The sequence below is a fragment of the Lepidochelys kempii genome, chromosome 9 (genome assembly GCF_965140285.1).
Source record: "Lepidochelys kempii isolate rLepKem1 chromosome 9, rLepKem1.hap1, whole genome shotgun sequence".
Lineage (NCBI taxonomy): Eukaryota > Metazoa > Chordata > Testudines > Cheloniidae > Lepidochelys > Lepidochelys kempii.
Genome location: NC_136388.1, coordinates 91,591,347 through 91,605,152, shown reverse-complemented (window position 1 = coordinate 91,605,152; position 13,806 = coordinate 91,591,347). Strand labels below are relative to the sequence as shown.

At 47.8% G+C, this 13,806-nt stretch overlaps 1 protein-coding gene across 1 annotated transcript in view; it reads left to right on the top strand.

Moving 5' to 3' along the window:
- The first annotated feature begins 2,651 nt into the window (after positions 1-2,651).
- Positions 2,652-13,806, top strand: part of GPR50 (G protein-coupled receptor 50) — a 70,086-nt gene continuing 58,931 nt past the window's right edge. Inside the window, exon 1 of the mRNA XM_073358717.1 lies at positions 2,652-2,826. Coding sequence (XP_073214818.1) covers positions 2,652-2,826 — 175 coding nt within the window. The remainder of the gene's footprint in view (positions 2,827-13,806) is intronic.

Below are 13,806 nucleotides of genomic sequence, written 5' to 3'. Positions count from 1 at the left end.
CATCTGGACCTGCTGAGTTACCCGAGACTGTGCTAAAGATAATGGTAGCTGATGTGTGATAAAGCGTCCTCAACATCTGGAACCAGCAGTGCTGCCGTACCCCTGCTACAGCAACAAGCAGGAGATTCCAATAAAGGCCTCAGTTACTCTGAGTGAGCGCCTGGATACGTGTGGGGGAATTCCTTCTACTGACCTTTCAGGTACAAATGCTGCATGCTACAGGCTGTACAGCAAACAAAAACATGCGCTCAGATGGGTCAAAACTACTCTCTGTTTTAAAATCTCACCCCCCAAACGTCTGCACAGTCAAGTGTTGTGTGTCGTCTTTCCCCCCCCCCCCCACCTCGCAATCACTGAGATACAATCTTTTCCATCTTGGTGAATCAAACACATAGTCTGGGTGGTGAAATGGGGAACCTTGGTGGAATGAGCACATTTTACCTTCTTTTGTTAAATACGCTGTTAATTTAAGTAAGCCATGTCCAGTGTGTTTGGTACAAGATTGTAGGAACCTGAGATTTTGAAAAATCACCCATGATTTCCTTTAAACATGGGTTATAACTTAAACAAAAAGAAGGGGTTTGAGAGGTTCTTCATTGGTGGTTGTAGTTTATTCTGTGTACTTTTACATGGCCTTGTATTAGGAAGACAAAGTAAACACCTGTAAGGCCTCAGTCCTACAATGAGCTGCTGCTGACTTCAGGGGAGCTCCCTGCGAGCACAAGGGTCTGCCCACGTGCAGCTCATTGCAGGATCGGGGCCTAACACAAGACGGCACAAGGCAGGTCTGAAACCAGCATTAAAAAGTTGAGAGAGAGAAAATGAAAATGCCCTTTCATGGAGTCCTCGAGAGGATGCCCTTATGGAACTGCGCTTGCGAAAGGAGACCGCGTGGTGGCGCCATCTGACAGCTTTCCCACGCCCTGCGATTGGCAAAACTTTTTTTTTCCCAGCTGAGATTCCCACAGAATAACGGGAGTTGTCTCTGTCTTCCAGCCCCGTGTCCTACACCAGAGACCTCCAACTTCCTTGCAGACCACGTCTCTTGGCTGCCTCCCCTCCCATTCAGGGTTATCTCCCCATCTGTTCACAAGCCCATAACGTCCCTATGGGCCACTCTCCAGCAGTGATAACTGATTTCATATTCAGTTAGGTTCATGTTAAGGTCGCCCTAGAGCCAAGCCTTAGCACAACTGAGCGCGCCTGTGACTCAGTCCCTGGCTGGAAAAGAAATATTTCCCGCTGCCTTTTCATGAGAATGCTCAGTTGGAAGCAAGGAGAAAAGCCAGGGGTAGGTGACCGGGAAGAGTTTGGCGGGGCACCGTTTGGAGATCATAGAATCATAGAATATCAGGGTTGGAAGGGACCCCAGAAGGTCATCTAGTCCAACCCCCTGCTCGAAGCAGGACCAATTCCCAGATCTCCATGAGATCTCCATGTTAAACTGTTGGACAGTGCTTGGAACCTGAGATGCTCTCAGCTGGGAGCTACAGGGGCTGCATTCACTTCTCTGGTTTGCTGCAAATTCATCTCCGGGGCTGACTCTGCTAGTTCTTTCTCCCCAGGCCTGGGAACACACAGCCGAGCCCTCGCTGTGTCCAGGCCGATCCCAAAGGTTGCTGGGGTTACAAAGTCCAGCTCTTCCCCCGCACGGAGGAGTCGGTCAGCCCTGGGAGCGCTGGCCCACGGTGGAGCTGCTTGTCTGCAAGTCTCCGGCTTGGACCTGCTCTTTGCCGGGTGGCTGGGCCCACCTGTCCCTACCCCTCTGGTCGGTCCAGGCAATGTACCCTCTAATTTTTGACAGTCCGTCTGTGCAAAGAATGTCTTCTGTGCAAATTGTTGTGCTGATGGGCAGATCTTTGTGCCTGCCCTGTTTTGCCGTGTGCAGCGGGTTTGGGATTTGCGTGCACGCCCACAGCTTAGAGGGAACAGTGGTCCCAGGCAGATGGGTGCTCTTCTGTCCCCCCAGCTGGGGTCAGTACCAGGAAGCGGGGAAGGCGGCGGAGAACCGGGGCGCTCTGTATCCGACTGGGGCCAGCCGGGCGCCGGGGCAGCCGCTGCTCGGGGCCGGGCTGGGAGCCCGTGGCCGGCGCGCACCGCTGGGAGCGCACCACTCCCTGAGGAGGCGCACGGGGGCGTGGCACCGGCGCTCCCCCCTCCCGGGCACGGGGGCAGGTGTCAGCCCCGGGCCCGGCCAGGAAGCCCCGCCGTTGCGCACGGGGAGAGCGGCGACTCCCCGAGGGGGGCGGACACCGCGCAGGGGGCGGGGGGGTCCCCGAGTGGCGGGGCCGCGCAGGAGACAGGCCGGGCTTGGCTTGACGAAGGTGGGTGTGTGCGAGCGCCCCGGGCGGCGTGGGGCCGGAGGGGGGCAGGTGCCCGAGGCGAGGCGAGGCGGGGGGCGCCCTGGAGAGGTGGGGGGACCTCTTATTTGGCTGAGCGCTCTGCCGCCAGCGTCTCTGTCCGGAGCGGGAGCTGGCAGGGGAGGGAACGGGCCGGGGGGGGGGGGGGGGAGTGATGGCTCCTGGCTGATGGGGTGGGACTGGCAGCCAGAGAGGATCCGGCAGCATGAAGAGCGGTGTCAGAGGCGGCGCTGCTCCCCGGGGAGGAGCCTGAGTTTGGGGGCTGGAGGGGCACCCCTGGGAGCGCTGCGCATGGAGCTGCCGGACGGGAACGGGAGCTGCCGGGACTGCAGCCCGGGGGCTCGCCCGTCCGCCGGGGCCACCACCGCCTTGGCCGCGGTGATCATCTTCACCATCGTCGGGGACCTCGTGGGCAACGCGCTGGTGATCCTGTCCGTGCTGAGGAACAAGAAGCTCCGCAACGCCGGTGAGTTCCGCGGGGCGCTGGGGCGCACGGCGCTGCGCCTTCAGGTGCCGGGCCAGCCTGGGACTGGGGCTGCTCCGACCTCCGCGCGGGGCTGCCCCTCCAGTCCCGGGGCCTCAGGAGGAGGCACTCGGACCCCTCTCCCCCGGCTACGTGTGGGGAGCAAACTCCCGGAACCCCTGGGCCATCTGCCGGGGGGCCTGGCGGCTCCCAGTCTGGAGCTGCGGGGAGCCCGGGGGACGCGCACTGGAACTTTGCGAACTCTTCCGCAGCGCCGAGCCCAGGGGTGTGCTCTGCGCCCCTGCACGGACGGAGCCGGGACTCAGCCAGGGGGGCGCTTGGCCGCAGGGAGCTGCCCGTGTTTCAGATCCACCCTGCGTCCCCGAGGCAGCAGGAGAATCCCAAGGGCAAGAGAAATCGTCTCACCCCAAGCCCGAGGCTGCTCCGCTTTGCAGCGGATGGGAGTTTGGGTACTGACTCCCCCACCGGAGCAGGACCGGCCCCTTCGCGCTGCAGGTTCTTTCCCCTTTGCCTTCACTGTGGCTATATTTTTGGGGCTGATTGCTCCCAGCTGTTACCGCTACCGAGCCCTCAACCAGCTCCGGGATTCCTCTGGGATCCTAAATGCGAGGGGCATTTAGGATTTAAAAATAAAATGGAAAGCGAAACAAAGCAGCAATTGTGCCCTATTGTAATCCAGCTGCAGGGTGATTATCTGCAATTAGAGGAACTGCAGAACTAAAATTTGACAATGAAGGGTATAATCAATTTCTTCCTTGGGATTATGGTTTTAATTGGGGAGCGAAACTAGTCCAAATCTTTTATTCTAATTAATACTCTGCATCTGCAATCTCTTCAAGTCACTGAGCACCACATTATTTCACTAAGATACAATCACATCAAACTTTCAGGGCTTTTTCCAAGTTGGCATAGCTCAATGTATCACTTTCCCTGACTTCCTATGTGCAAAGCTCAAAGTGTCTATTTAACATGATGACCTGATCCTGCTTCTAGTGAAGTCAGCTGGAGGAAAAGAAGCAGGATTGGGCCCTCACTTTGTGTGATTAAAATATTAAATACTTGTCACTTGTAGCATTTTTCACCGGTACTCTTTAAAATGCCTTGCAAAGAATGTGCCTGTGACTATCCCAGGCTTCTTAGCTGATGAAAAGGAGATGGGGATCAAGGTAACACAGCTAGTTTGTGACAGTGGAGGAAATAAAACTCAGGAGTCCTGACTCTCTGCTCTGTGCCATTTCCATTAGACTGTGCTGCACCTGAGTTACAAACTTGCTTTTCTTTCTCATGTTGCATTTTGTCTTCAGACGGCTCGGAACTTTTTTCCTTTCTGTCTCCCAGGGATAGCTGCAAACAAAGGACCCAGTCCTGCAGCCATAATTTTGATAAAACTCTCATTAACTTGAATGGGAGTTGTCAAGGTTCCTTCCCCACTCTGAACTCTAGGGTACAGATGTGGGGACCTGCATGAAAAACCCCCTAAAGCTTATTTTTACTAGCTTAGGTTAAAACTTCCCCAAGGTACAAACTATTTTACCTTTTTTGCCCCTGGACTTTATTGCTGCCACCACCAAGCGTCTAACAAATATATAACAGGGAAAGAGCCTGCTTGGAAATGTCTTTCCCCCACAAATCCTCCCCAAACCCTGCACCCCCTTTCCTGGGGAAGGCTTGATAAAAATCCTCACCAGTTTGCATCGGTGAACACAGACCCAAACCCTTGGATCTTAAGAACAATGAAAAAAGCAATCAGGTTCTTAAAAGAAGAATTTTAATTGAAGAAAAAGTAAAAGAATCACCTCTGTAAAATCAGGATGGTAAATACCTTACAGGGTAATCAGATTCAAAACATAGAGAATCCCTCTAGGCTAAACCTTAAGTTACAAAAAGACACAAAAACAGGAATATACATTCCATTCAGCACAACTTATTTTATTAGCCATTTAAACAAAACAGAATCTAACGCATATCTAGCTAGATTACTTTCTAAGTTCTAAGACTCCATTCCTGTTCTGTTCCTGGCAAAAGCATCACACAGACAGACAGACCCTTTGTTCCCCCCCTCCAGATTTTAAAGTATCTTGTCTCCTCATTGGTCATTTTGGTCAGGTGCCAGTGAGGTTATCCTAGCTTCTTAACCCTTTACAGGTGAAAGGGTTTTTCCTCTGGCCAGGAGGGACTTTAAAGGTGTTTACCCTTCCATTTATATTTATGACAGGAGTCTTGCCTGAGAGAGAACTGCAAGATTGCTCTCAATATGAGCATGAACACATGCGATCTGGGAGGCTGGGGTGCAAAAAAAGAGGGATCATGAAAAAGAGAGAAGTCCCATGGCAATTGTAAACACTTGCTGGTAGGACCCTGCTGTACATGTAGTTAGCATACTTGATCTTCACTGCAGTTGGTAATAACCAAATAAATGGGGAGTAAAGATTTTTCCAGTTGCTTGTCACTGTATACTTTGAACGCCGTATTGGTGGTTTTAAAACCCTACTTCCTTGACACACATCTGCGTTCAATCTCCATGACTGAAACCACTTTTCATGTTTTTTTAAATGGCAAGAAAACTAGCAAAATCAACACCAGTATCAGTAATGTCTAAGTGTGGCATTTATTGTTCCTGGGGTCCATTAGTTTGGTGAAAAGAGCTGGCTATAAATGGTTCTGCAGTAACTCTGTGTATTCCTTGCGTTGGCTCTTAAAAATGCACCATTGTGTCTGTTTCTGTAGAGGGAGCGAAACAACCTCTAGCTCTGCAGCTAGTAAAATATTTTAGATATCAAGTCGCCACTACTTGCAATGTGTTCAAGAAAGTCATTCATAACGTGGGGACACTTTTTACCTCCATGATCTCTGTGTAAATCTGGAGTAACTCAATAGAGATCAGTGAAGTTACTCTGGAATTAAAATGGTTTAATGGCAAACAAAATCTGGCCCAGACATCCACTCTATATGAAAACATTGCACCAGGCTTATGTGAGTTTAAGTATTCAGTTGACTTAAGTTTGGTTTCCAAATCTGATCCGTGTTCATGGGAAGGGACAATAGAGAATGCTTTTTATAAAAACTTGATAATCAGTAACTTGTATGTTCTGAGTAGAATGATAGAGGTGTGAAATTCAATCACTTGATTGCATTTCAGATTTTAAGAGGCCCTTTCTAGGAAAATCGAGGTAAAACAGAATCTAAATATGAACACATAGAGGTTTTTTCATTAAGTGATAATGGGGAATATTTCCAAACCTTAATGATTCTCAGGAGCTCACTGCTTTAAAAATAAGACAGAGGGATCTACTGTTAATAAATCCCATGAAAATGACCCTCTTCATTAACCGTATTAAGTTTTTATTAAATTGTTTTATAAACTGAAATCAGAACATGGCTAGTATAGAATCAACAGATGTAACTTTGGAGCAGCAACTGATTGCAGGGGACAAGTTCTGCACTCCCTCATGAGTACTATTGCCATTGGAGTGAGTGGGTCTGATCTTCATCCCATTTGCAATGAATGGCATAAATCTGGAGCAACTTTGAAGTCAAACAGGTATAAACAGTGTGAGTAAGTGGAGAACCTGGCCCCTACTTTGTCTGGCTATATCAAAAGAAGGACAGGAGATACTTCACATGGGTTTAATCAGGCCGCAACTTTATTATTAGACGTCTGGGAGTACCCGGCAGAGAAAAGTGTACAGTGCAAGTAACTCCGTGTTCATTCAATGATTACCTGGTGGCTTCTGCCAGCTCCCCTTCATTTTCCATCCACGTCCCTCAGCCAACCCACAACCACCTTATTATCCACCCTGCCTTGTAGAAGGGTTAAGGTGGGCTATAAGAAAAGGGGCTTGGCTCCCTGCTGTGCCAATCGTTGGACCCCGAACCACCCTACCTGGTTCCATTCCTTTAACCAGCACCTCCTTTTTATGTCCTTTTCCAAGCCATTTGTCCGCTCACTGGATGCTTTCTCTATGGAGTACCTGCACTGGACATCCGCCCCACACTTACAAAATAAGTTGCGACATAGCCTACCCCCTTTCCTTCTCACTGTAATAAGAACTCCTGGAAAACTCGTAGGGAAGGTGAAAAAACCCCACTCTGCCTAGATCAATCTGGTGGTGAGGGAAAAATTACTCCCCAGCCCCCACTAGAAAGGAGCGACTAGCGCGATACCCATGGCAGGTCCTAAGCAAACCTGCTAGTCGCCATCTTAAGGGGAGGGAGGGTCGGTGGGTGCTGCTTTGCCCACTGCATGGAGAAAGGGTGTCTAATGCCTGGGCTTGCCCCTTTTAAGGCCTTCTGCACTTACATTCCCAGGGGATGAGTTAGCACCACCCTCACCCCACTTTTCTGCAGCAGTTTCTGACCTCCTTCCCTCCCCCCACCCAAAGCACTGCTACCTTCCTCCAGCAAGCCCAGACAAAGTCAGCGTCCCCACCCCCTTCAGGTGCAGTGTGGTCATTTCCATGGTGATAGTCCCACTGTAGCCCTAACAGAGACCTCTAATCATTATGAACTGAATATATTTAGACTGTGACAACTACAAAATAGTGACAAATGGTTCCACCAGCCTCCGGCAGGTGTGTATTAAAAATTCTCTCTTGCACATTCCGTTGGCTTGATAACATTTGAGCTGAATGTGGATGAAAACTTTTGCTAAAGGAGCATGTTCTTCAGGCTGAAGCTCCAGTAGTACCCATCTCCAGCTTTCTTGAACACGCTAAAAAATAATAGGGCATAGAGCCTAGTCCTGGGTTCCTTGAAAACCCAAACCTTCCACTGGCATCCCGAGGAGCTTTTCATGTATGAGAATGCAGGATTGGGCCCAAGACTGTAAATAGCCGAACCATTGTTTTTATTAGCAACGAGAAGCAGGAAGAAATATAATAACACGTCACTTTAGTACTGCGACGTGGCAAGAGGGCCGAAAAGTGCACTGTGCGTTTTGTAAACAGTTCTGGCTATCTAGTGACAAGGTGTGAGTTTCTGGTAGGCACTGTGGATCTTCTATTCTTGCTTTATCCCCCAGGCGTTCTCAAAAACGTGGTTAGCCTGTTAACTGTTGCCCTGCCAGTATCTTTATATTAATTCAAGATTCACCTCATCTTAGTTTCTGAGCATATTTTCCTATTTTATTGCCAATAAGCAATTTTCTTTGTTACCAGGGGCCCAGTCCTTCAGTTCTAACTCAGTCCTTAGCCTTACAACCTCCCCATCAATTTAAATAGCTGTTGTTCCTGGCAAGGACTGAGAACCTGATGCTGCAAAGACTTATATGAATAAGCCCTACTTATGTAGGAATTTGTAGGATCTGGCCCTAACGAGGGGCTGGAAGATCAGGTCTCTGATCCTCCCACAAATATATTCATTTATGTTCAAAGTTGGGGTTTAATGAAAAGAGTAGGTTGCAAATTAGCTAGACTTAAGGGTAGAGGGCTTATAAACTGAATTTGGTGGATGCCAGATATATTAGAACATAAGAGTGGCCATAATGGGTCAGATCAATGGTCCCACTAGCCCAATATCCTGTCTTCCAACAGTGGCCAACATCAGATACTTCAGAGGGAGTGAATAGACCAGGGCAATTTATCAAGTGATTCATCAGGTGTCGTCCAATCCCAGCTTCTATCAGTCAGAGATTTAGGGACACCCAGCATGGGGTTGCGTCCCTGACCATCTTGGCTAACAGCTGTGGATGGACCTAGCCTCCATGAACTTATCTAATTCTTTTTTGAACCCTAGTTACATTTTTGGCTTTCACAACATCCCCTGGCAACGAGTTCTACAGTTGACTGTGTTGTGTGAAGAAATACTTCCTTTTCTTTGTTTTTAAACCTGCTGCCCATTAATTTCATTGGGTGACCCCTAGTTTGTGTGTTATGTGAAGGGGTAAATAACACTATCCTAATTCACTTTCTCCACACCATCTGTGATTTTTATAGACCAGTATCTTATCTCCCCTTAGTCGTCTCTTTTCCAAGATGAAGAGTCCCAATCTTTTTAATCTCTCCTCATAGGGCAGCGGTTCCCTAGCCCTAATCATTTTTGTTGCCCTTCTCTGAACGTTTCCCGGTTCTAATGTATCTTTTTTGAGATGGGGCAACCAGAACTGCATGCAGTTTTCAAGGTGTGGGTGCGCCATGGATTTATATAGTGGCATGATGATATTTACTGTCTTCTTATCTATCCCTAATATTCTGTTAGCTTTTTTTGACTGCTGCTGCACATTGAGTAGATGTTGGAATGATCCCTGATGACTCCAAGATCGGTCTTGAGTGGTAACAGCTAATTTAGACCCCATCATTTTGTGTGTATTGGTGGGATTAGATTTTCCAATGTGCATTACATTGAATTTCAGCTGCCATTTTGTTGCCCAGTCACCCAGTTTTGTGAAATCCCTTTGTAACTGTTCACAGTCTACTTTGGACTTAACGATCTTGAGTAGTTTTGTATCATGTTCTAACTTTGCCACCTCACTGATTACCCCTTTTCCCAGAACATTTATGAATATGTTGAACAGCACTGGTAAGTGTAGGTTCAGTAGCAAGGTCTCCATTGAAGTTGCTCGTATGTGGTGGTGGGAGAATTGGGTCTAAGAAGTACTGCTCAAGCCGGCAGCTCCTAGGATATCCTAGAGCATAACCCAGTGTCAGAAATGAGAGCCAGCAACTGAGCCTGGGACTAGCTAGCTCAGTCTCCAGCCAGACCAATGAACACAGGTGAGCTCCAGCAGAACTGCCTGATTGGCTGGGGGGAACCAGCAGGTGTGCTCGGAAGCACACCAGCAGCAGGTTGTTGCTTGCTGATCCATGCTTAAGCCTCTTCCAGCGATTGCTTCTATGTCTGTCTTGCTTCCAGCCTTGTTCCCTTGCCTGACTTCTGATTCTGGCTCTGACCCTTGGCTGTGTCTCCTGATTCCTGGCCCGGCTCTAACCACTAGGAAGAACTCTGGCTGTAACCACTAGGTCAGACTACCCATATCCAGGTTGCTGACACCCAGCCTCTACTGGACACACACACCCTGGGCTAGATTATAATTTACAATCTGCTCCGAGTTTGATCTAGTGTGCAGTTGCACCACCCCAGGAGCAGACCAGAGGCAAACTGTCACTCAGTCCCAGTTCCTCCCCTGGTGAAATATTTCATCCATTTCCTGAAGCTGCTTACTCCCTGCCTTTTCACCTGGCCAACTCCTCTGGACAGCAAGTTAGAGGGGCAGGGCAGAGCCAAGGCTCTTCCCACTGCCTGCCCCTCTCTGCTCCAGCCCTGCCCACTAACTAGGTAAGTTCATGGAGGATAGGGCCATCAATGGCTATTAGCCAGGATGGGCAGGGCTGGTGTCCCTACCCTCTGTTTGCCAGAAGCTGGGAATGAGTGACAGGGGATGGATCACTTGATGATTACCTGTTCTGTTCATTCCCTCTGGGGCACCTGGCACTGGCCACTGTCAGTAGACAGGATACTGGGCTAGATGGACCTTTGGTCTGACCCAGTCTGACCGTTCTTATGTTCTCACTCACAATGAGGTGCAGAGGATGAGAAGTTCCTGCTCTCATGCCAACAGCAGTTGCCCAGTCTGTGCAGTAAAGGGGGACCCGCTTCGCTATGCAGGGAGTGAAGTCTTACAGTCGAGCCCTCTACCAGTGGTGTTTGAAAGATACATGTGTGACAACAAAAGGAGCTGCACCTGTTCACCGTGGTCCCTGACACACTAACGACCTCGACAAAGAGCTGATCAGTATAGTTTATCCTATGACTCTTTTCTAGCAAATTCATGTTTTATTCTCTCTCCCCACTTCTGTATTTATAGTTACAAAAAAAATCACTATTATACACAGCAATGAATCTGTTTTTTTTTTGTAGATAGGTTTTTTTTAATTCACATCTTAATTTGCTTAATTTCATGATTACTGCGTAATTCTCACTCACACCTTTGCATCTGCTGAGGAAGCATGCAAATTTTTAGACGGGAGCTAAAGACTCTTGGGAAACTTTGTTGGACTGTGTGTCTAGTGCTATTGCTGTCTGCTGAGTATATTAGCCTCATGATCTATATTTGCAGCTCTCACTAACGCTACAGGCCATTGCAAATGTGACTTTCCCCCTCACGTGTATCCCTCATGCTTCACGACAGAATGTTTGTTTGAAACGAAGATAGAAGAAGAAATGTCAAGCGCTGCAATGCACTGGTCCATTTCACTCTGGCTTTCTTTCTCTCTTCACTTATGTATCTTCCCCTTGTGTTGTGGGATGCTGATTGCCTTAGTTATGCAGTATCTGGCACAAAAAACCCCCACTCTCTTCAAAAGTACATGTACAAAAGTACATGCCCTTCCACTGACCTATGAATGATGTTTGGCTAAATGTGTATTTGAACATTCACTTTCGAATCTGGGCACAATAATTCCTCTCTGGCCTACCAGAAAAGGGAATGGCACAAGTGTCACAAATTTAGTTCTGCTCTGAAAATTGATCATAACAATGGCAACAAGATTCCATTTTACTGTGTCTCAGTGATGCTAGATTGCACTTTCTTAGCTTCCTGGTAAAAAGGTGTTTTGGGGTTTATTTTTTCGAACTCTGAGAGCGAAGCCGTTCTTTCTGGCTCATGTTCCATCATCAGAATGAAAAGACGCTGCCTGTCTTAATGTCAGTGAAAGCTCATTGGGTCAAATGATCATTGGTGTAGCTCCAATTAAATGAACTAGTTCAACCAATTTTTAATCCATTTAATATGGGCCACGGTGACTTTTGTATAGTGCTAGTTTTTCATTATCAGAATGTCATGTAAGATTAAGTCAAATACCTTACCGAAGTCTCAAAATATTTGGCAGTACAGTTGCCTTTTAATCAACCAAACTTGTAACCTCATTAAAAAAAAAATCATTTGTTTGACAAGACCCAATTTTCCATAAAACTATATTTATTGGCATTAATTCTGCTACCATCTTTTACTTCTTTGATAATTTCATCCCATATCAACCTTTTCGTGATTTTGTGCGGAATCCGTGAGCTTATAGTTTCCTGGGTTACCACGGGCAGACACAGAATTGGATTCTGTATCCTCTCCAGAAGTTGGTCACCCTCATTCTTGTTTTGCTTTGTTCTCTTTCCTTTGCTAGAGCTAAGTCTGAACAGGAGCACTGAGGCCATTCCCATTGAGCTTTGTGGCTTGAGCCCAGCCCTATCAAGGCCTGGCCTACACTCAGCTTTTGTGTCAGTAGAATTAGTTTGGATGGGATTGTGTGGGTTCTGTTTTTACAGATAGTTACATGGTAAGGTTTGTACCAGTGTATGCAGTAATACTGGTATAAGGCACCTTTATACTGGAGTAGCTTATTCCCCCTCATATATAGTAATAACTATACTGGTCTAAAGTGCCTTTTTTCCAATATAGCCGAGCATAACTTTGCCAGCATAAAGTGGTGCAACGTGTGTGGAGACAATATGCTGAGCCCACCTTCTGAGACCTCTGGTTTTCTGTCAGATGCCAAGTATTCATCCCAGGCACTCAGCAATGCCTAGTTATCTTTGGCGTTTGAACATGCCTTTCCGCAAAGCATTCTTCTCGGTTTTTGAGGCTGATATTCATAATGCAAATCACAATGGATGTTACTTTAAACAAGTAAAGTCTGAGAGGGTTGCCAGTCTCCACAATGCTGCCCTGTGCCAGCTGCTAAATTGTGCTTAGGAGTGAAATATTATGCCCTAGGGATAGGCAAACCAGCCTAGTCCTCTGTTTGTTCCCAAACTGAAATGATTCCAAGTGTTGTGCTGGATTCAGATCCTTGTGGATAGAGGAGCTTGTCTCTCTCTCACTCTGGATTTGACTCCTTCTCTTCCTCTGTGTGACTTGTCCACCTTTGTCGCACTTCATAATCTTCCAACGTATCTTGTTTCCCTCTTCCTTCCTTTCTGCAGCAATGCAACAGGGCTTCCCATCTTTCCACCTAACCTATGTAGAGCATTACCGCTCCAATCCTCCGAGCCGCAAAAGGGGTTTGAGAGTCCCAGTCTTGCCCCTGAACAGACATCAGGTGCTACTCAGTCTGGATATTTACTTCCAGTGTCTAGCGAGTTTCCTTTAATATATTAAAACCCAGAGTTCTTCCTGGGAATGTTCCACATGTTGAAACAGGGCCCCTGAGCAGGCAGACTTGCAGTGACACCTAAATGAAGGGGAAATTAATTGAAGGCATTTTTGTTTTGGGTCTTTTGAAATGTGTTCCCTTGTAATTGTGGGGCTGGGCAAATAAAATGGGGTGCCCAGAGGCTGTGTTAGTGGGTCCCCAATTTGTAAAAGTGCCCGTTGTCTGAACTGTTCTCACCACCCTCCTCCCTTCATAAGAACAGAAGAATGGCCATACCGAGTCAGACCAGCAGTGCATCTAGGCCAGTATGAACCAACAATGGCCACTGCCAAGTGTGTCAGAGGGAATGATCAGAACAAGGCAATAACTGAATGATCCATCCTCTGTCATCCAGTCCCAGCTTCTGGCACTCAGAGGCTTAGGGATGACGCCCAGAGCATGGGGTTGCATCCCTGACCATATTGGCTTACGGCCACTGTTGGACCTATCCTTCCCACTTGTCTTTACTTCATGCTCTTTTCACCCTAACATAATCCAGGCGTTGCTATTGTTTTTATGACCCGGCTACTCGCATCTCTTGTGAAAGGTTTGCTCTCTGGATTCCTCCCCAGGGATTCTGATGGCCTTCCCACGCAAGAGCCCTTACTCTGAAAACCCTCTTTTAACAAGCCTGGTCTCTCTGTGTTCTATCAGTGATGGCTAGTCCCGTCCCAGGACCCATGGCAATTGAAGGGCTACTAATAAGGGCTGGGCTATGCTTTAGGCTTGTTGGGGAGGGAATGAGTACTTGGTGGATGCCCCAGCAAAGCCTGAATGTAAATTCCTCTTGTACAAACACTCCTGCTCCTTAAAGCTGCTGATCTGGTTTTGAATGACTGAG